This window comes from Bos javanicus, chromosome 25, assembly GCF_032452875.1.
Source record: "Bos javanicus breed banteng chromosome 25, ARS-OSU_banteng_1.0, whole genome shotgun sequence".
NCBI lineage: Eukaryota > Metazoa > Chordata > Mammalia > Artiodactyla > Bovidae > Bos > Bos javanicus.
In genome coordinates, this window is record NC_083892.1 from 28,043,752 (window position 1) to 28,065,808 (window position 22,057).

General features: G+C 39.6%; 1 protein-coding gene across 1 annotated transcript in view; it reads left to right on the plus strand.

Moving 5' to 3' along the window:
• Positions 1–22,057, plus strand: part of TPST1 (tyrosylprotein sulfotransferase 1) — a 106,268-nt gene that overhangs the window by 24,256 nt on the left and 59,955 nt on the right. Inside the window, exon 2 of the mRNA XM_061401821.1 lies at positions 7,816–8,761. Within this exon, the coding sequence (XP_061257805.1) occupies positions 7,917–8,761 (845 nt within the window). The 5' untranslated portion in view covers positions 7,816–7,916. The remainder of the gene's footprint in view (positions 1–7,815; positions 8,762–22,057) is intronic.

The window sequence follows — 22,057 nt, forward strand, 5'->3', positions numbered from 1 at the left end:
GGGGAGATAGAACATACTTTTTTCCCCTAAGTGTGTTGGGGAAGACAGTGTTCAATTTAAAATACAACAGTAATGAAGGCTTGAAAAAAATCACCTCAAATTATGTTAATTGACTCAACCATCAAGTTGTGAGGACACATGCTGGGATACATGGCAGGGTTTTCTTTACCCCAAACTGTCCCTTAGTGAAGAGGAAGTTGCCTTCATTTGAGTCCTTATGCTATGCTATGCTAAGTCGCTTCAGTCGTGTCCGACTCTGTGCGACCCCATAGACAGCAGCCCACTAGGCTCCACCATCCCTGGGATTCTCCAGGCAAGAATACTGGAGTGGGTTGCCATTTCCTTCTCCAATGCATGAAAGAGAAAAGTGAAAGTGAAGTCGCTCAGTCGTGTCCGACTTTTAGCGACCCCATGGAGTGCAGCCTACCAGGCTCCTCCGTCCATGGGATTTTCCAGGCAAGAGTACTGGAGTGGGGTGCCATTGCCTTCTCCAAGCCTCTAATGTGAAGAAGCCTCTACTATTTCACTTTGAACAGCAAACTACTGTTTTGGAATAGTGTTAATAAGCCTGACTTCCATCAGTGCTTTTGATGACTATTGACAGAATCAGTAGAATGACACAGAGGAATTTAACGTGAGATTTAGTGTTGGATGTCTTCAAATAAACCTTTTCAAGACCATTTTGAAAGATAATACCAGGCTTTGAGCAAAGGATTGACACGTTCTGACTTAAGTTTTGGAAAGATCTCTTTGGCTGTTGAGTTGAGAACAGACTGGGGGGGGGGCAGGAGCAGAAGTAAGGGCACCTTTCAGAAATCCTGGTGGAGAATCTGGATGGTCCTAGTGGAAATGTTAAGTGGTGGGATTCTGACTATATTTTGAAGGGAGAGCTGGCAGAAATTTTATCAGATTTGAATGTAGGGTAATGAGAAAGAGGTAAATAAAATATGTATTAAAAGTTTTAAAATCAAGCACATCTTACACCCTTTGACCTAGCAATTCCTCTTTTAAAAATTCAGAGTAGGACTTCCCTGGTGGTCCATTGGTTAAGAATCTACCTGCCAATGCAGGGGACGGGTTCAATCCCTGGTCCAGGAAGATCTCACATGCCACGGAACAACTAAGCCCGGGCTCCACAACTACTGAGCATTCTGGAGCCTCAGGCTGAAATGTAGGTTTCATTTCTATAGAACTCAGGAGTGCACTTGTTAGGTTGTATGATAAGTATATGTTTAAATATAAACGTAAGTATGTTTATATTTATTAGACTCTGCCAGACTCTCTTTTTCTGTAGTTTTTATTGGAGTATTGTTGATTTACAATGTTGTGTTAGTTTCTGCTGTACAGAAGAGTGAATCAGTTATGCACATATCCACTCTTTCTTAGATTGTTTCCCCATATATGTCATTCGACCGCACAGACTCTTTTTTATAGTGGACATACCATTGTGCAATGTATGAGAAAGAGTTGCTCCTTATCTTTGTCAGCACTTGATATTGTCTGTCAGAATTTTTTATTTAAGCCATCCTAATAAGTGTGTAGTCCTTTTTTTTTTAAGCAGTATTATTGAGATGTAATCCACAAACCATAAATTTTCCCACAACCTGGGTTTAGAACACTTTCATCAGCCCAAAAAGAAACCACATATTTGTCACTGCCATCTTCCTTTTCCCCTCAGCCCCAGGAACCTACTAATTTTTGTCTCTACAAGTTTGCCTTTTCTGCATATTTTGTATAAATGAGATCATACAATATGTGATCTTTTATGAGCTTCTTTAGTCAATTAGCATAATGTTTTTAAGGTTCATCCAAATTGTAACATGTATCAGTACTCCTTTTTATGACTGAATAATACTCTATTGCATGGATGCACCATTTATTATTTACTCATTTATCAGTTGATGGACATTCGGGTTGTTGCTACTTTCTGGTGATGAATAATGATGCCACAAACATTTGTGTACAAGTTCTTTTTGTGGGCACATGTATTCAGTTCTCTTGGGTGGAATTGCTGGATGGTATGGTAACTCTGTGTTTAATTTTTTGAGGAACTGACTTACTGTTTTCTAAAGTGACTATGCCCTCACCAGTTTACAGTCCCACCCACTGGCATATATGAGGGTTTCAGTTTCTCCACATTTGTTACTGTCTTCATTTGTTATTCTCTTCATTTGTTACTGTCTGTGTTTTTTATTGTTGCTGTTTAGCAGGTTTGAAATGGTATCCCATTTTGGTATTGATTTGCATTTTCCTAAGACTAACATTGTTGAGCATTTTTTCATGTGCTAATTAACTATTTGTATGCCTTCTTTGGAAAAGATCTGTTTAGAGTTTTTGTCCATTTTTTATTGGGTTATTTGTCCTTACTGATGAATTGTAAGTTCTTTATATTTTCTGGATACAGGTCCCTTACTGGAGATGTGATTTGCATATATCTTCTCCCAGTTTTTGGTTTGTCTCTCACTTTTAGGATATTGTCCTTTGAAGTACAAAAGTTTTAAATTTTGATGAAGTCTAGTTTATCTGTTCTTTCTTTGTCTCTTGTACTTTTGGTGTTGTATCTAAGAAACTATGACCTAACACAAGGTCACAAAAATTTGCACTTCTGTTTTTGTCTAAGAATTTTATCATTTTAGCTCTTCCAATTAGGTCTCTGGCTCCTTTTGAGTTAATTTTGGTGACTAAGTATTCCACTCCCTTCCTTTACACGTGGATATCGAGCTGTCCTGGTGTCAGTTGTTGAAAAGAGTGCTCTTCCCTCCCTGAGTTATCTTGGCGTCCTTGTCAAAAGTCAGTCGACCATGAATCTGATGGTTTGTTTCTGGACTTCCAGTCATCTGTGTGCCTGTTTTATAATGCTCGTATTGCATTAATTTCATTACTGTCATTTTGTAGTAAGTTTTGTGTTTTGTTTTTAATTTTTTCACTGCACGGCATGCGGGCTCCTAGTTTCCCTGGCCAGGAGTCAAACCTGCACCCTCTGCACTGGAAGCGGAGTCTTAACTCTGGACTGCCAGGGACGTCCCTGTAATAAGTTTTGAAATTGGGAATTGTGAATCTTACAACTTTGTTTTTTAAAATAGTTTTGGCCAGACTGAGATCATATAAACCTAAATAGAATTAAGTAACTCCCTGCTTAGAATCTTTATATGAGTCATATCTGATGGAATCTATGATAAAATTTTATATCCTTAACCTGATCCACAAAATGTTTTTATTTTTTTGTGGATCAGGTTAGGGATATAAAATATATTTATTTATTGAGGTCTTAGCTGTGATATGCAGGATCTTTCATTGTGGCACGCAGACTCAGGAGTGGGTGGACTCTGTAGTTGTGTAATGTAGGCTCTCTAGCTGCAGCATGTGGGGTTAGTTGCCCCACAGCATGTAGGGTCTTAGTTCCATGACTAGGGATCAAACTTGTGTCTCTTGCATTGAAAGGTGGATTCTTAACTACTGGACCACCAGGGAAGTCCCTGACTCATAAGATCTGACCCCTGCCCATCTTTCCAGTTTCATTTCCCATTCACTTCCTGTCTTGTTTACTTAAGCCTTAGCCTGCTCCTTGAAAGCTTGAAAAATGCCTTTCCATCGCAGGGCTTTTGTGTATCCGTTTAGTTTTGCTTAGAGTGCTCTTCTTAGCATTCTTTACCTAATTCCTACTCATTCTTCAGATTTTTACCTATCAGTTTTTAAGAAAGGCTATGCCAATTATTTTTAAAATACTTGTTTTTCTTTTCCTACTTAGAAAGGTAATACATGTTCACTGTAGCAAATTTGAAAAATAAGGAAAGGTATCTTACAAGAAAACCAGAGAATAAGCATTTAATGTTGTAGAGACATCTAATGCTACCTTGTTATTTGGTCCTTTGGCTTTATTTTCTTTATCTGTTTGGAAGCCTGCAGAACTGTTTCATTCACATTTGAAGTTGAACTGTATTTGAAATTTGAAATCATCATATTTGAAATTGCCAGGGTGTTTCCAGATTGAGTTTATTGTTATTTGTTTTGCTTGAAAGGTAGGCCCTCACATGTATAAGCTAATGTCTCTTTTCTTCATTTCAGAAAGATTTTTTTCCCCTTTGTGCTTGTGATACAGTTTTAGTTTCTAAAGCCAAAATGTCATTTTCCTCAGGTTGAATCTTAATTCTCCATTCTTTATATTACTATCTTTTCTCTCCATTATTTTCTTTCCTTCCCACTTACTCCCTTTTAAATTAAAAACTGGTGTAACATCTGAAGTGTGCCTTCTATGTTATGGATACAGTTTTCTGCATAGATATTTCAATGCTATATTGCTACCAATTATCTTAATTTTTTCTTTGCAGTCTGTTTTAAAAAAAGGTTTCATTTATTTATTTATTTTTGGCTGTGCTGGATCTTTATTGCTCTGCTTGGGCTTTCTCTAGTTGTGGCAAGCAGGGGGTACTCTTTGTTATGGTGTGTGGGCTTCTTAGTGTGGTGACTTATCTTGTTGTGGAGCATGGGCTCTAGGTGTGCAGGCTTCAGTGGTTGCAGTGTGTGGGCTCAGTAGTTACGGCAAACAGTTTTATGAGCTACAGCCTCAAACTACTCAAGCTCTTCTCGCTCCTTGCACACGTGCCGGCTGGAATGTCACACTGGCAGCACAGTGGGGCATGTGCATTACGCTCCCATTCAGCCTGAGCGATCTCCATTGATTCCAGCTTCAAAGGCTCTAGGCCTTGTAGTTTGTTCTGCCTTGCCCTACTCTGCCGAACCTCTGCATCTGCTGAGTGGATGAATGGTGGGGTGGGAGTAGTCAGGCACAAACACTGGAGGTTCTCACTGTTCTTACTCAGTGTTGAGCAGTTTTTAAAACATAAATGCTTCTTGGGTTGTTGTATTTCTTTGGTCAGTTTCATCCTGTTTTATAATTTGTTTTTGAGGCCCGGGGGTAGGGGAGGGGGCAACAGGGAGCAAGAATTAGCTTACCTTCTCATTAGTTCATAGCTAGAAGTCATGCTTCTTAGAATGTATTCTTTTTCCATTATAGTTAGTAATTTCCCCAGGTGTACTCACTGTCAGTCAGGATTGTTCAGTCGCCAAGTTGTGTCTGACTGTTTGCAGCCCCTTGAACTGCAGCACTCCAGGCTTCCCTGTCCTTCTCTATCTCCCTGAGTTTACTCAAACTCATGTCCGTTGAGTTGGTGATGCCATCCAACCATCTCATCCTCTGTTACCCCTTTCTCCTCTTGCACTCAATCTTTCCCAGCATCAGGGTCTTTTCCATGAGTCAGCTCTTTGCATCAGGTGGCCAGAGTATTGGAGCTTCGACATCAGTCCTTTCAATGAATAGTCAGGGTTGATTTCCTTGAGGATTGACTGGTTTGCTCTCCTTGCAGTCCAATGGACTCTCAAGAGTCTTCTCCAACACCACAGTTCAAAAGCATCAATTCTTTGGCACTTACCTTTCTTTATGGTCCAACTCTCACATCTGTTCATGACTACTGGAAAAACCATAACTTTGACTATAGGGACCTTTGTCAGCAAAGTGATATCTCTGCTTTTTAATATGCTGTATAGATTTGTCATAGCTTTTCTTCTAAGGACCAAGCATCTTTTAATTTTGTGGCTGTAGTCACCATCCACAGTGATTTTGGAGCCCAAGAAAATAAAATCTGTCACTGTTTCCACTTTTTCCCCATCTATTTGCTGTGAAGGGATAGGACCAGATGCCATGATCTTCATTTTTTGAATGTTGAGTTTTAAGCTAGCTTTTTCCACTCTTTCACTTTGATCAGAAGGCTCTTCAGTTCCTCTTCACTTTCTGCCAGTAAAGGGGTACCATCTGCATATTTGAGGCTGTTGATATTTCTTTTGGCAGATTCCAGCTTGTGAGTCATCCAGCCTGGCATTTCTCATGATGTGCTCTGCATATAAGTTAAATAAGCAGGGTGACTATAAACAGCCTTGATGTACTCCTTTCCCAATTTTAAACCAGTTCGTTGTTCCATGTTGAGTTCTGTTTTTTCTTGTCCTGCTTACAGGTTTCTCAGGAGGCAGGTAAGGTGGTCTGGTATTCCCATCTCTTTAAGAATTTTCCATAGTTTGTTGTGATTCACACAGTCAAAGGCTTTAGCGTAGTCAATAAAGCAGAGGTATATGTATTTTTAGAATTTGCTTGCTTTTTCTATGATCCAGTGGACGTTGGCAATTTGATCTCTGGTTCCTCTGCCTTTTCTAAATCTGGCTTGTACATCTGGAAGTTCTCGGTTCACATACTGCTGAATCCTAGCTCGAAGGATTTTGAGCATAATTTTGCCAGCATGTGAAACGAGTGCAGTTGTACAGTAATTTGAACATTCTTTGGCATTGCCTTTCTTTGGGATTAGAATGAAAATTGACCTTTTCCAGTCTTGTGGGACCTGCTGAGTTTTGTAAATTTGCTGGCATATTGAGTGCAGCATATATATATGCATACATATATATATGTACATATATATATCTGAGAGTTTTTAAGGAATGTGATTATGGCACTGGCATTTCTAAAATCCATACAATAGTCTGGCAGGTAAGAGGTGATGTTAGCCTTGAGTCTAAATTCTTCAGGGCAGCAGGCTGGAAACTCAGGGTTTCTGTGTTGTTGTCTTGAGGAAAATCTCCCTTTTCTTCAGGAAATGTGTCTTTTAAGGACTTCAGTTGTTGGATGAGGCCCACCTATGTTTTGTAGGATAACCTACTTTACTCACAGTTCAGTCTGTTGATTTGTTAGTCATTTAAAAAAAAAAAAAAAAAAAAACCTTCACAGAAACATTAGACTGGTGTTTGACCAAACACTGGGCACCATAGCCTAGCGAAGTTGACAGATAAAATTAAACACCATGCTTGCTCTCTGAAATTCAGGTTAAATTTACGTGCACATAGTATATGTGTCTAACGTGTATGCCTCTGCTCTTATGTGTCTGTGTCTTTGGTCATGCTGTATCTTCAGTTTAGAATATTCTTTGTGCCCAGATCTTATCTGTTCTTCTGAAGGCTAGATCACAGACACACACAGTTTTCTTTGCACCCTATACTAGCTCTTCTGAACTACTTCTTGTCACCTGATTACTCTGTGTTCTGTCATGCCATTGTGCTTTTGCACACAAATTTCTGTTGCTTAGTGTAGTCTTTCCTCTTGTTTTATATAAGGCTTTTGTAGCTTCCTGAGGCATGCTTTGTGTGTTTTTTCATTATACTCCCATGGTCTCCTTTGCTTATTTCTGTTAAGGCACTGATCACATTTTGCTGTCATTGTATATCTGTCTGCCCATGAGACTGTTTCTTGAGAGCAGGGGTCATTGCACTGCTGTTCTTTTCAAAGTTTATCCTCAGCCAAGCCCAAGTATCTGGACTGTATCTAAATAAATACTTTATAGAATGAATAAACTGAATCTGTCTTAAAAATTTGATAGTTGTATATTTCTTCTGTAATTTCTCTTTAAAGTATAATGTGGAGATAATGAATTCTTGGCGATGAAGCAGCTCTGACTATCAGAGATGAACCTTGAGTTAGACTTGAAACATACTTGGGAATATTGAATATTTGCTTGGCTAACTAGAAATAATTCTATTTATTTTTCCATTCTGTGCAATGTCTGTAGCTTCAGTATTGTTACATAAAGAAAAGCTGTTTCTGATTAGAAATGTTGATTTTTTTTTGCTTTCATTTATATATGCTTGTATTCTAAGAATATCAGTGTACTTAAGACTGCTTCAGCTTCTTTCTAGCTCAAATGTAATGGTGATAACTGATTATTAAATTTGTCAACAACCTCAGTGTGATGGTAAAATAACTTTTTCCTTCTCTATTAGATGTTGGTCATCTTTCTGAAGTACACTGTCCATGGCCTGAATGTTTTCTGAAAATCATTTGGAGCAAAATATCTGTTCAATAGCAAGATAATCACATCAAGATGGTTGGAAAACTGAAGCAGAACTTACTATTGGCATGTCTGGTGATTAGTTCTGTGACTGTATTTTACTTGGGCCAACACGCCATGGAATGCCATCACCGAATAGAAGAACGTAGCCAACCCCTCAAACTGGAGAACATAAAGACCACTGTGCGAACTGCCCTGGACATCAAAGCCAATAAAACCTTTGCCTATCACAAAGATATGCCTTTAATATTTATTGGAGGTGTGCCACGGAGTGGAACCACGCTCATGAGGGCCATGCTAGATGCACACCCTGACATTCGCTGTGGAGAGGAAACCAGGGTCATTCCTCGAATCCTGGCTTTGAAGCAGATATGGTCACGGTCCAGTAAGGAGAAAATACGCTTGGATGAGGCTGGTGTCACCGATGAAGTGCTGGATTCTGCCATGCAGGCCTTCTTACTAGAAATCATTGTGAAGCATGGGGAGCCAGCCCCTTATTTATGTAATAAAGATCCTTTTGCCCTGAAATCCTTAACTTACCTTGCTAGGTTATTCCCCAATGCCAAATTTCTCCTGATGGTCCGAGATGGCCGGGCATCAGTGCATTCAATGATTTCTCGAAAAGTTACTATAGCTGGATTTGACCTGAACAGCTATAGGGACTGTTTGACCAAGTGGAATCGTGCCATTGAGACCATGTATAACCAGTGTATGGAGGTTGGCTATAAAAAATGCATGTTAGTTCACTATGAGCAACTTGTCTTACATCCAGAACGGTGGATGAGAACAGTCTTAAAGTTCCTCCAAATTCCTTGGAACCACTCAGTATTACACCATGAAGAGATGATTGGAAAAGCTGGGGGAGTATCTCTGTCAAAGTGAGTAGATTTTATGTTTTTTATTTGACCCTATATTCAGCTAATAAAGGGGTGTGTGTGTGTGTAAACTATAGCTCTTTCCTGGAATAGAGAGAGCTTCATCAATGAGTTCTTAAAAAGTTCTCTAACTGGTTCATTACACTTTCATTTACTTAATTCACTTTTAAATTTATGAATTATCCTTTTTATGTACTTGATGGAGGCAAAAATGGAGGCAAACCCAGTTTATAGCAGTAAAAGCATGGCAGACTTTCAAGTCCAACATTCAAATTTAGTGGCTTCTGATATTTAATTTCCAGGTATTTTTGTTAATAAGGGTAGTTGACTTTTGTGTAGAGTATAGTCAGTATGAGGAAAAGCATCTACCATATTGAAAGTGAAAGTGTTAGTTGCTCTGTGACCCCATGGACTGTAGTCCTTGAGGCTCTTCTGTCCCTGGAATTCTACAGGCAAGAACACTGGAATGGGTTGCCATTTCCTTCTCCAGGGGATCTTCCCGACCCCGGGATTGAACTTGGATCTCCTGCATTGCAGGCAGATTCTTTACCATCTGAGCCACCAGAGAAGCCCATAATAAGTATATAGAACATTTTAGTGAGAGGAAAAATAAAGGTAAAATTATCTAACTCAGTCCCTTCATTTTATAGGGAAGAGGTCTGAGTCAGTCAGTCTGAAAGATCAAAATGATTTACTCAAATTTAGGTGGCAGGGCCAGAATTAGAATCTGTCAGATCAGATCAGTTGCTCAGTTGTGCCCGACTCTTTGCGACCCCATGAATCGCAGCACGCCAGGCCTCCCCGTCCATCACCAACTCCCAGAGTTCACTGAGACTCATGTCCATCAAGTCAGTGATGCCATCCAGCCATCTCATCCTCTGTCGTCCCCTTCTCCTCTTGCCCCCAATCCCTCCCAGCATCAGAGTCTTTTCCAGTGAGTCAACTCTTCACATGAGGTGGCCAAAGTACTTTTGTTTCAGCTTTAGCATCATTCCTTCCAAAGAAATCCCAGGGCTGATCTCCTTCAGAATGGACTGGTTGGATCTCCTTGCAGTCCAAGGGACTCTCAAGAGTCTTCTCCAATACCATAGTTCAAAAGCATCAATTCTTCAGCGCTCAGCCTTCTTCACAGCCCAACTCTCACATCCATACATGACCACAGGAAAAACCATAGCCTTGACTAGACGAACCTTTGTTGGCAAAGTAATGTCTCTGCTTTTGAATATGCTATCAAGGTTGGTCATCACTTTCCTTCCAAGGAGTAAGCATCTTTTAATTTCATGGCTGCAGTCACCATCTGTAGTGATTTTGGAGCCCAGAAAAATAAAGTCTGACACTGTTTCCATTGTTTCCCCATCTATTTCCCATGAAGTGATGGGACCTGATGCCGTGATCTTTGTTTTCTGAATGTTGAGCTTTAAGCCAACTTTTTCACTCTCCACTTTCACTTTCATCAAGAGGCTTTTTAGTTCCTCTTCACTTTCTGCCATAAGGGTGGTGTCTTCTGCATATCTGAGGTTATTGATATTTCTCCCGGCAATCTTGATTCCAGCTTGTGTTTCTCCAGCCCAGTGTTTCTCATGATGTACTCTGCATATAAGTTAAATAAAGAGGGTGACAATATACAGCCTTGACGAACTCCTTTTCCTTTTTGGAACCAGTCTGTTGTTCCATGTCCAGTTCTAACTGTTGCTTCTTGACCTTCATACAAATTTCTCAAGAGGCAGATTAGGTGGTCTGGTATTCCCATCTCTTTCAGAATTTTCCACAGTTTATTGTGATCCACACAGTCAAAGGCTTTGGCATAGTCAATAAAGCAGAAATAGATGCTTTTCTGGAGCTCTCTTGCTTTTTCCATGATCCAATGGATGTTTGCAATTTGATCTCTGGTTCCTCTGCCTTTTCTAAAACCAGCTTGAACATCAGGAAGTTCACAGTTCACATATTGCTGAAGCCTGGCTTGGAGAATTTTGAGCATTACTTTACTAGCGTGTGAGATGAGTGCAATTGTGCGGTAGTTTGAGCATTCTTTGGCATTGCCTTTCTTTGGGATTGGAATGAAAACTGACCTTTTCTAGTCCTGTGGCCACTGCTGAGTTTTCCAAATTTGCTAGCATATTGAGTGCAGCACTTTCACAGCATCATCTTTCAGGATTTGAAATAGCTCAACTGGAATTCCATCACCTCCACTAGCTTTGTTCTTAGTGATGCTTTCTGAGGCCCACTTGACTTCACATTCCAGGATGTCTGGCTCTAGGTCAGTGATCACACCATCGTGATTATCTGGGTCGTGAAGATCTTTTTGTACAGTTCTTCTGTGTATTCTTGCCATCTCTTCTTAATATCTTCTGCTTCTGTTAGGTCCATACCATTTCTGTCCTTTATCGAGCCCATCTTTGCATGAAATGTTCCTTTGGTATCTCTGATTTTCTTGAAGAGATCTCTAGTCTTTCCCATTCTGTTGTTTTCCTCAATTTCTTTGCATTGATCGCTGAAGAAGGCTTTCATATCTCTTCTTGCTATTCTTTGGAACTCTGCATTCAGATGTTTATATCTTTCCTTTTCTCCTTTGCTTTGGTCTAAATGAGCTGGTACTTCTGTCCATGGCATTTTATTGCATCTAGTGTTTTCTTTAGTCATCTGATGGATACATCTTCCCTTGAGTTTTACAAAAGGTTAGAGAATCACTGAAATTTAGAAGTTTAATCCATAATCCATACTAGAAGTTCCTTGAATTAAAATACTTCTAAAATCATTGCAATTTTCTTCCTTTCTCATAAAGTGATGACTAGGTTGGCTTGACTTGATCTGATAACATAATTTGATGACGTACACATCAAATAAGGACATAATGTTATAAAAAGTATTCTTAAATTCAGGTAGCATCTCCTCATGAAGAAAAGTTGACTTTGACTCTATTTTTTATCTTTCCATTTATAAAAGTAATATATATCCCCTGTAAAGATAAAGAAAAAGCAACGAACTTCCCTCATGTGTCCTACTTGCCCCTATCAAGGAATGTCTTCTTGATTTTTTTCAAGTGTAGAACTTGTACAGTAAACATTGCCTTCCTCATATGGATAATTTGAAAGCAACAGCTACTTTTCTGCAGCTAGCTTTCAGTTACTGACTATAAATTATTAGATATCATCACTCTAGTGGCTCCAGGTTATTTATTGATTCAAAAAAATTACAGTTTTAGCTCCTGTCATCACAGTTCATTGTTCTTTCCATATAATAGACCATAACTTGTTTCTAATCATCTGTATTTTTAGGTAAGCATTTCATTCTGTATGCTTATATGTTGGCCCAGAAATTCTGATGCTGGTTCCATCTATTAATATAAAATAAGCCTATTAACACCCCCCATCTCTCTAAGTAGGGAGTAAAGAGATTGGCTGAAGTTAAATTTCTGTGGAAATCAGGAGAAAATAATTTTGCAGGGACTTCTCTGGCAGTTCAGTGATTAAGACTTTTGGCTGTCTACTACAGGGGAGCACGAGTTCGATCCCTAGTTGGGGAACTAAACTCTTGTATGGCTCATGGGTGGCCAAGGAAATTCATAGGAAGTTTGAATCAGTGAACTTTAGAAGGGGAAGAGACCTTATTTAGCTGTAGTATATGAAATGCAGACCTGTGAAGTTTTATGCTTTGTCAAGAATCACACATGGCACAACTAGAACTTCAAATGCCTATTCCAAGACTCTTACCACTATGAGGTTTTTTTTTTAATTAACATATATAAAGATAGTTTAAAAATATATAGATAACTATATAAAGATAGTTTAAAATTACTGGCATTTAGGAGACTCCTGTATACTCCTTCCTAGTCAATATCCTCCTCAACCCCGAAGTAACCGGAGGTGATGAGGTTGCATATGAAGTTCAAAAACAGTCTTGCTTCATATAAGTGCTATCATGTCTATTTACTATCTTGTTCCTGGATTTTGTCATGTAACATTTAGATTCACCTATATTATTTTACATAGCAATAGTTCATTCTTTTTCCATTACTATGTGATATTTCAATATGTAAATATAACACTATTTACATATGCTTTATCTCAGTTTTCATATTTACCCTTTCACCGTTACCCACGGATACTTTAAAAACCTCCATTTTATAGATGAAAGGCCTGTCCCTCTCAGAGAGGTTGAGGAGCTTGTCCTCAGTTCCATGGTTGAAACATAGTAGAAAGAGGATATGGGTTCATGTCTCTCCATCTTTAGAAACTGTGCTCTTAACCTCTGTGTTATATTTACATTACAGGGCTTATGAATATTAAATAAAATAACGACTGTGAAAGTGGGTAAACAGTCAGACAAAGGTCCAAATCCTAGCTCTATCCTTTATTAGTTGTATGACCTTGAGTGAGTTACTTGATTTTGCTCATTCTTAGTTACCTCATCTTCCCCCTTAGTTTTCTTATCCTGGAAATGGAGATGAAACTATCCATTAAGGTTATCCTGAAGACTAAATTAGGTGACTATGAAGTCTTAGCCCAGTACCTGGCATTAGTAGGTGATCAAACATGTTACCTATTGGGAATTCCCTGCTTGTCCAGTGGCTAGGACTTTGCACTTTCGCCACTAAGAGCTTGGGTTCAATCCCTGGTCAGGGAACTAAGATCCCACAAGCTGCAGTGTGGCAAAAAGTGTTACCTGTTATCTTTATTATTATTATTATCAAGATGATGATAACTGTACCCATTGTGGATGGTGATCATAGTATGTACTTCATAGAGTTGTTGTAAGGATTAAATTAAAATTACTGTAAAGCCTTTAGTATAGGCCCTGGCATAAATGTTATAGTATATATTTTAAAATTATTATTAAATGTTTATGCTCTGTCAAAAAAACAAAAAAATGCACGTGAAACACCTAGCATGGTGCCTAGCACAGAACCAAGTGCTTCATAAGCTTTTGTTGCCACACATTCTCTATAAGTGTTTTAGTGTAGAGATGGTCTTAACTCATGAATGAAGCAAAATGGGCACCTGACTGAACAGCTCCTCTCGGGATACTGACAGGGCAGATTGGCCTTACAGTAGCAATATTTGAAACTACTTTATGGTGATCATCTGTTGCTATTGTCATGTTTTTCCCCTTTTGTTTGTTTAGTTTGCCTGTTTGTGAACTTCATATAAATGGTATCATAGTCTGTTTTTTTCTGTCCATTTTTGTTTGTTTTCTTTTAACATTATCTTGAGATTTATCTTTCTGAGGTGTATAGCTATTTTTAATTTGTTTTTATGGCCATTGTTCTATCCTGATATCAATTAATAATAATAGATACAATTATTTATACTATTGATGACCATTTGAGTTGTTTTTGGTTTAGAGCTATGTACATTTTTTTAAGGTTCTCCTCTTCAAGAGTTTCTCTTAAGATACACACCTAAGCGTAGGATTGCTGGACCATGGGGGATGTTCATATTCAGCTTCACTAGGTAATGCCAGATTGTTTTCCAAAGAGTTCATAGTAGCTTACACTGCTACTGTCAATATACAGATCCCCAGGAATCTATATCCTCATCAACATGGCTTTTTAAAAAAGAAACAGCAAACCTTCTTATTTACTGTTACTATAGATTACAGCCTGGCTTTTTAATTTTTCTAATTGAGTAAGAGTAAATGGTACTTCATTGAAATTTCAATTTGTAATTCTCTGTTAATGAATTTGAGCACCTTATATTTTCATTGGTTATTGGTAGTTCTCTTTTATTCCCACCTAAAAGGTTGCATTTAAGAAAGAAAATCGAGCCACTCTTAGAAAGGATACAGATGAAGAAGTACATAGGGTGACATCTGGAAGGGTCCCAAAACAGGAGCTTCTGGCCCCATGATATAAGGATACTCTGCCCTCTGCATATGGATGTGTTCACCAACCTGGAAGTTCCTAAAAATATAGTGAGTTTAGTGTTTGCTTAAAATAGCAAATGTGTATTTTGTCACAGTTTTGGTGGGTTGATAATATGGGCTTGTCTTAGCTGAGTCTCATAGCTCAGAATCTCATACAGGCTGCAGCCAAGGTTAACTGGTAAGGGACAGTTTCCCAGCTCATGTGGTTTTGGACAGGATTCAGTTCCTCATGGGTGTTGGATGGAGGACCTCACTTCCTTGCCATGAAGCTTTCTCTCTATGGTTACTAACACAGCAGCTGACTTCATCAGAGCAAGCAAATGAAAAGAGTCAAGGAGAGTGAGCAAGACAGAATTCACATCTTCTTAACCTAATCTCGCAAATGACATCCTGTCATCTTTGCCATATTCATTAGAAGCAAGTCTCTAGGTCCAGCCCCAGTCAAGGGGAGGGTATTACACAAAGGAATATCTGGATTTGGGAATCATTTTAGAAGAAGTCAGCCAATCTGCCCTCTGGTTGCCAATGCCTCATATGCAAAATATATTTTCCCCCTCACCAAGTGCCAAATTCTTATCTTGTTACAAGCTCAGAGTCCTTCATCTTGCCATCTAAATCAGGTCTAGTTGTGGTTGAGGCTTTTGGGTGTAGTTCCTTATTAAATACAGGTCCTTGAATACAACAATTTTCAATCTGAAGATACGTCTAAAGATACAAGTTATGTCCCCATCCCGCCCCCAGTGCTAGTATAAAATGGTGAAACAGGCGTAAGATAGTAGACCTTTTTATTTAAAATGAAGGTAAATGGGGGGAGAGGGCAAGGTATCACTGTTCAGTTGCTCAATCGTGTCCGACTCTTTGCGACCCCCTGGACTGCAACACACCAGGCCTCCCTGCCATCACCAACTCCTGGAGTTTACCCAAACCCGTGTCCATTGAGTTGGTGATGCCATCCAACCATCTCATCCTCTGTCCGCTTCTCCTGCCTTCAATCTTTCTCAGCATCGGGGTCTTTTCAAATGAGTCAGTTCTTCGCATCAGGTGGCCAAAATATTGGGGTAAGTAAAGTATCACGCTGGGAGGGATTGGGGGCAGGAGGAAAAGGGGACGACAGAGGATGAGATGGCTGGATGGCATCACCGACTTGATGGACGTGAGTTTGAGAGAACTCCGGGAGATGGTGATGGACAGGGAGGCCTGTCGTGCTGTGATTCATGGGGTGGCAAAGAGTCAGACACGACTGAGCGACTGAACTGAACTGAACTGAACTGAAGGTATCACTGGTTCATATCAATTCTGAAATCCATCTGGGAAAATGTTAGACATTCTTTGATTAGGTCTCAATTGAATATAAATAATTCTAGAAATTATTTTCCATGTCTCTCAGCTCTGCTCTTTGGGCTCTTGAGTGATCGTTTCATTTTCATGAAAGATAGCACATATTTTGTAGCTGTGTGGTTTTATTAGACTACCTCCTGCCAGAAGAATTCTGGAAATCCAATGTGTGTTTTCATTTTGTACTGTTTCTGTCTCTTTCAGTCCAAGTTGGTAATGTTGCTGCTGATAAACTTCTCAAAAACTTTGTGGGTCCTCTGTAAATCTTACTGGGGTTCGTTCCATTTGGATAATAGTTTTCCCCACAAACCTCTGAGATAAACCGTTCTTTGCTTTGGACTCCTGCTGAGATGCCTAAGGGATAATGTGCTTAAGCTTCCTAGAGGCCTTACTGTTAAATTGAGAAGACCTGTGAGGCACACCTTTAATTTGTTTAAATGACTCTGTGTGACTGAATAATTGGGAGCCATTTAGAAGTAACCTACCATTGAGGTTATTTGATTGAAGCAGTTATATGACTCCTTTTTCCCTCCTTGAAGCTACTATGTAAGTTACATTAATACATTTTGTAATGTTGATTTAACCTTGAATTTCTGGTAAATCTTCAACTTAGTGGAGCACTAATTATCTAATTAGTGCTGGATATGATATGCTAACTTTTAGTTTAGAATTCTTACATCTATTTCATGAGTGACACTGACGTGTAGGTTTTATTATTCTTACACTCTTTGTCTGGTTTTGATAGGGATAGAGTAGGTAGACAGGTAGTTTTAGAAATCCCACTAGGGGATTATAGATAGAGAGGGAACCTTAGGGAACTTTGGGAGATCCCTGTCCAAAATAAGGGACTTTCCTGTAGCTCAAACAGTGAAGAATCTGCCTGCAATGCAGGAGACCAGGGTTCGATCCCTGGGTCAGGAAGATTCCCTGGAGAAAGGAATGGCTACCCACTCCAGTATTCTTGCCTGGAGAATCCCATGGAGAGAGGAGCCTGATGGGCTACAGTCCATGGGGTTGCAAAGAGCAACTAACACTTTAAAACTATAAAGCTTTTATCAATGAAAGCATGAGATATGCCTCAGACCATTAAGTTAAAAAAATGAGGCCTGCATCCTGCTAGTCAAGTCTAGCAAGATAATGATCCTTAGAACCAAGGACAGGACTATAAGGGAAAGATGACATTCCAAAGTAGAAGACCCTCATTATAATGAAAACTGAGATGATTTAACGTATTTCAGTATATGTTACCACCCTTCTGATTTGAATAAGAACCAGGACAGTCCTGGTTTGACCTTACACGGTCAGTCTTCTGCCTGATGTGGAGGATCTAGTGATATAAGCCTAATGTCTACTCGTAGAATGAGGAAGAAGGTAGTCCTCTTCCCGTTCCCACTTTCCTTTGATTATAAACATGTAACTCACTTAATTCTCGGGCCAGAGCCCCCTTGCCTACCTGCTTGTATCCCTCACAAGCATCCTATATTAATAAATCTGAAGTGAAGTCCTTATCTATCACTTTGCCTCTCACTGAATTTCTTCTGCACGGAGACATACAGAACCTGAGCCTCAGTAAGTCCTGACACCAGGTGAGTGAGTCTAGTTAAAAAGTATGGGTTCACATCCCAGTCTGGGGTTTGGCTGGGTTCAAGTCTCAGTCTGTGGGTTCAAGTCTCAATCTGAGGTGTGAGGTTTCAGTTTCGTTATATCATACTGCTGGCCTTATTACTTAGAGAGTATTCCCTCCTGTTCTGTGCACCTTTTGGTTGTCTTTTCCGTTGTTATTGGATCATATTTTCTTGGTTCTGTGTATCTGAGTAATTTTTGGAGTTATGTTTTGAGTCTCTGAGTCCTGCTAAAATCCTCTGGAGTGTTTTGTTTTGTTGAGTAATCAGTCTGGTTAGTTTCTAAACCTCAAGTTTGTGTCTCCTTCTATGAATAATGTTTCCAGTATCATTTTACTTTTCACAGTTTGCTATACTGCTTTGGGTTTTGTCACTGACAAATCATTTGTGAGTTTGGAGCAGCAGTGGCAGTTTATTTCATAGTTTAATTCTCAAAGCCTTTGCTGTGCTACTTCCATCTCTCCCAGGTGTGAGTTGGAAGTTGTGCTAACTCATATACAAAATTATGGGACATGTTCTCTGGCTCTCTCTTTCCCTTGATTTCCGCCCCCCCACCCCACATACTAGCTGGGGCTACATTTCTTGTTATTCTGGCCTGAAGTATGGCTTTCTCTCAGTTTTAGCTGCGTGCACCATCACTGTGTATTTCTGTATGCTGGGTGTCACCATGAGGGGAAAGAGATGAGAGAAAACTGTCAAGAATAACAAGGATGTTTCCTATATTCTTCAGACCCCAGGGCTCCTTTTTCCCATTATTTTTTGCCTAAAAGATGGGGTTTTGTTCAGTTTTTGCTGCTTACATTTGTGCATCGGGTGTACTGATTTTTCTTTTATTCTAAGGATTTTAATGTTTCTAAGTTTTATTTGGAAAAGTCTTTAATTTTTGGAAGATTATTTTTGTTCAATTAGGTCTGGGTTGGCAGCAATTTTCTCCTAGTACTTTGAAGGTAGTATTCCACTGTCCATTAGTTGCAGTTGTTGCTCTTGAGAAATCTGCTGTCAGTCTAATTGTCAGGTTTTTTTTTTTTCCAGTTCTTTTTTTATATGACATTTCCATGACCATTTTAAGGTCTCTTCTTTTGTGTTCTGTGTTTTTACTAATATATTTTGTGAATAGGTATCAATTTCTTTAAAACATAGAAAGTGAAAGTGAAAGTTGCTTAGTCGTGTCTGACTCCTTGTGACCCCACGGACTGTATAGTCCATGGGATTCTCCAGGCCAGAATACTGGAGTGGGTAGCCTTTCCCTTCTTCAAGGGATCTTCCCAACACAGGGATCAAACCCAGGTCTCCCACATTGCAGGCATATTCTTTACCAGCTGAGCCACTAAGGAAGCCCAAGAATACTGGAGTGGGTAGCCTATCCCTTCTCAAGGGGATCTTCCTGACCCAGAAATCGAACTGGGGTCTCCTGCATTGCAGGCAAATTCTTTACCAACTGAGCTATGAGGGAAGCCCTTAAAAGATAAAGGTTATTTAAATAATTGCTTCTTGAATATGCTTTGTGTCTTTCAGAAGGAGTTTGTCCATTTTTTCTCAGTTCTTGACTCTATAGGCATAAATTTTTTATAGCATTCCGTTATTGTCATTTTTATATCTGTTGAATCTGTAACAATCTGTGGAAACTGTCATTCCTGAAATTGGTAATTTCTACTTGGAGTCTGTTGGGCTTTTTGAATCTGGATTTTATAGTTTCTATACAATGTGGGAAAACTTGTACATTATTTCTTCAGGTATATTTTTTACTCTTCTCTTTTGAAGGCCCCCAACTATAAATATGTGAGATTGTTTGAAATTGTTCCAGAGCTCACTAATGCCTTTTAAAAGTTAAAAAAAAAATTTAATTGAAGTATAGTTGATTTATAATGTATTAATTTCTACTATATAGCAAAATGATTCAATTATGCATATATACTTCCTTTTTTATATTCTTTTCTGTTATGGTTTACCACCAGGTATTGAATATAGTTTCCTGTGCTGTCCAGTGTGTGCATGTGTGCTCGGTCGCTAAGTTGTGTCTGACTCTTCGTGACCCCATGGACTGCCAGGGTCCTCTGTCCATGGGATTTCCCAGGCAGGAATACTGGAATAGGTTGCCATTTTCTCCTCCAGGGGATCTCCCCAACCCAGGGATCAAACCTGTGTCTCCTGCATTAGTGGATGGATTCTTTATTAGTGAATCAGTAGGGCCTTGTTATTTATCCACTCAGCAATTTGCATCTGCTAACCTCAGACTCCCACTCCATTCCTCCCCAACTTCTTCTCCCCCTTGGCAACTGCAAGTCTGTTCTCTGTCTTTCTTCTTCATATATAGGTTCATTTGTGTCATATTTAATTCCATGGGCTCCAGGGTGTGTGGGCTTCAGTAGTTGCAGAATGTGGGCTCAGTAGTTGCAGCTCCTGAGCTCTAGAACACAGGCTCAGTAGTTGTGCTCCATGGCATGTGGGATCTTCCTGGATTGAACCTGTGTTTACATATTTGCTGGTGGATTCTTTACTGCTGAGCCACCAGGGAAGTGCCCCAGGAATGGAATTGCTGGATCATATGGCAACTGGTTTTAGTTTTTTTGAGGAACCTTTGTAACCGTTTTCCATACTCGCTGCACCAGCTTACGTTCTCGCCAATAGTGTAGGAGGTCTCCCTTTTCTGTACACCCTCTCCAGCATTTGTTATTTGTAGACTTTATTGATGGCCATTCTGACCAGTATGAAGTGTTGTCTCATTGTAGTTTTGATCTGCATTTCTCTAATACTTCATTCAATATCACAGTAATCCAAGTCTATGCCCCAAAAGCAGAGGAGAAAAGGAAAGATATAAACATCAGAATGCAGAGTTCCAAAGAATAGCAAGAAGAGATAAGAAAGCCTTCTTCAGCCATCAATGCAAAGAAATTTAGGAAAACAACAGAATGGGAAAGACTAGAGATCTCTTCAAGAAAATCAGAGATACCAAAGGAACATTTCATGCAAAGATGGGCTCGATAAAGGACAGAAATGGTATGGACCTAACAGAAGCAGAAGATATTAAGAAGAGATGGCAAGAATACACAGAAGAACTGTACAAAAAAGATCTTCACGATCCAGATATTCATGATGGTGTGATCACTGACCTAGAGCCAGACATCCTGGAATGTGAAGTCAAGTGGGCCTCGGAAAGCATCACTACGAACAAAGCTAGTGGAGGTGATGGAATTCCAGTTGAGCTATTTCAAATCCTGAAAGATGATGCTGTGAAAGTGCTGCACTCAATATGCCAGCAATTTTGGAAAACTCAGCAGTGGCCACAGGACTGGAAAAGGTCAGTTTTCATTCCAATCCCAAAGAAAGGCAATGCCAAAGAATGCTCAAACTACCGCACAATTGCACTCATCTCACACGCTAGTAAAGTAATGCTCAAAATTCTCCAAGCCAGGCTTCAGCAATAAGTGAACTGTGAACTTTCTGATGTTGAAGCTGGTTTTAGAAAAGGCAGAAGAACCAGAGATCAAATTGCCAACATCCGTTGGATCATGGAAAAAGCAAGAGAGCTCCAGAAAAGCATCTATTTCTGCTTTATTGACTATGCCAAAGCCTTTGACTGTGTGGATCACAATAAACTGTGGAAAATTCTGAAGGAGATGGGAATACCAGACCACCTGACCTGCTTCTTGAGAAATTTGTATGCAGGTCAGGAAGCAACAGTTAGAACTGGACATGGAACAACAGACTGGTTCCAAAAAGGAAAAGGAGTTCGTCAAGGCTGTATATTGTCACCCTCTTTATTTAACTTATATGCAGAGTACATCATGAGAAACGCTGGGCTGGAGAAACACAAGCTGGAATCAAGATTGCCGGGAGAAATATCAATAACCTCAGATATGCAGATGACACCACCCTTATGGCAGAAAGTGAAGAAGAACTCAAAAGACTCTTGATGAAAGTGAAGGTGGAGAGTGAAAAGGTTGGCTTAAAGCTCAGCATTCAGAAAACGAAGATCGTGGCATCCGGTCCCATCACTTCATGGGAAATAGATGGGGAAACAGTGGAAACAGTGTCAGACTTTATTTTGGGGGGCTCCAAAATCACTGCAGATGATGACTGCAGCTATGAAATTAAAAGACGCTTACTCCTTGGAAGGAAAGTTATGACCAACCTAGACAGCATATTCAAAAGCAGAGACATTACTTTGCCAACAAAGGTCCGTCTAGTCAAGGCTATGGTTTTTCCTGTGGTCATGTATGGATGTGAGAATTGGACTGTGAAAAAAGCTGAGTGCCAAAGAATTGATTCTTTTGAACTGTGATGTTGGAGAAGACTCTTGAGAGTCCCTTGGACTGCAAGGAGATCCAACCAGTCCATTCTGAAGGAGATCAGCTATGGGATTTCTTTGGAGGGAATGATGCTAAAGCTGAAACTCCAGGACTTTGGCCACTTCATGCAAAGCCTTGACTCATTGGAAAAGACTCTGATGCTGGGAGGGTTTGGGGGCAGGAGGAGAAGG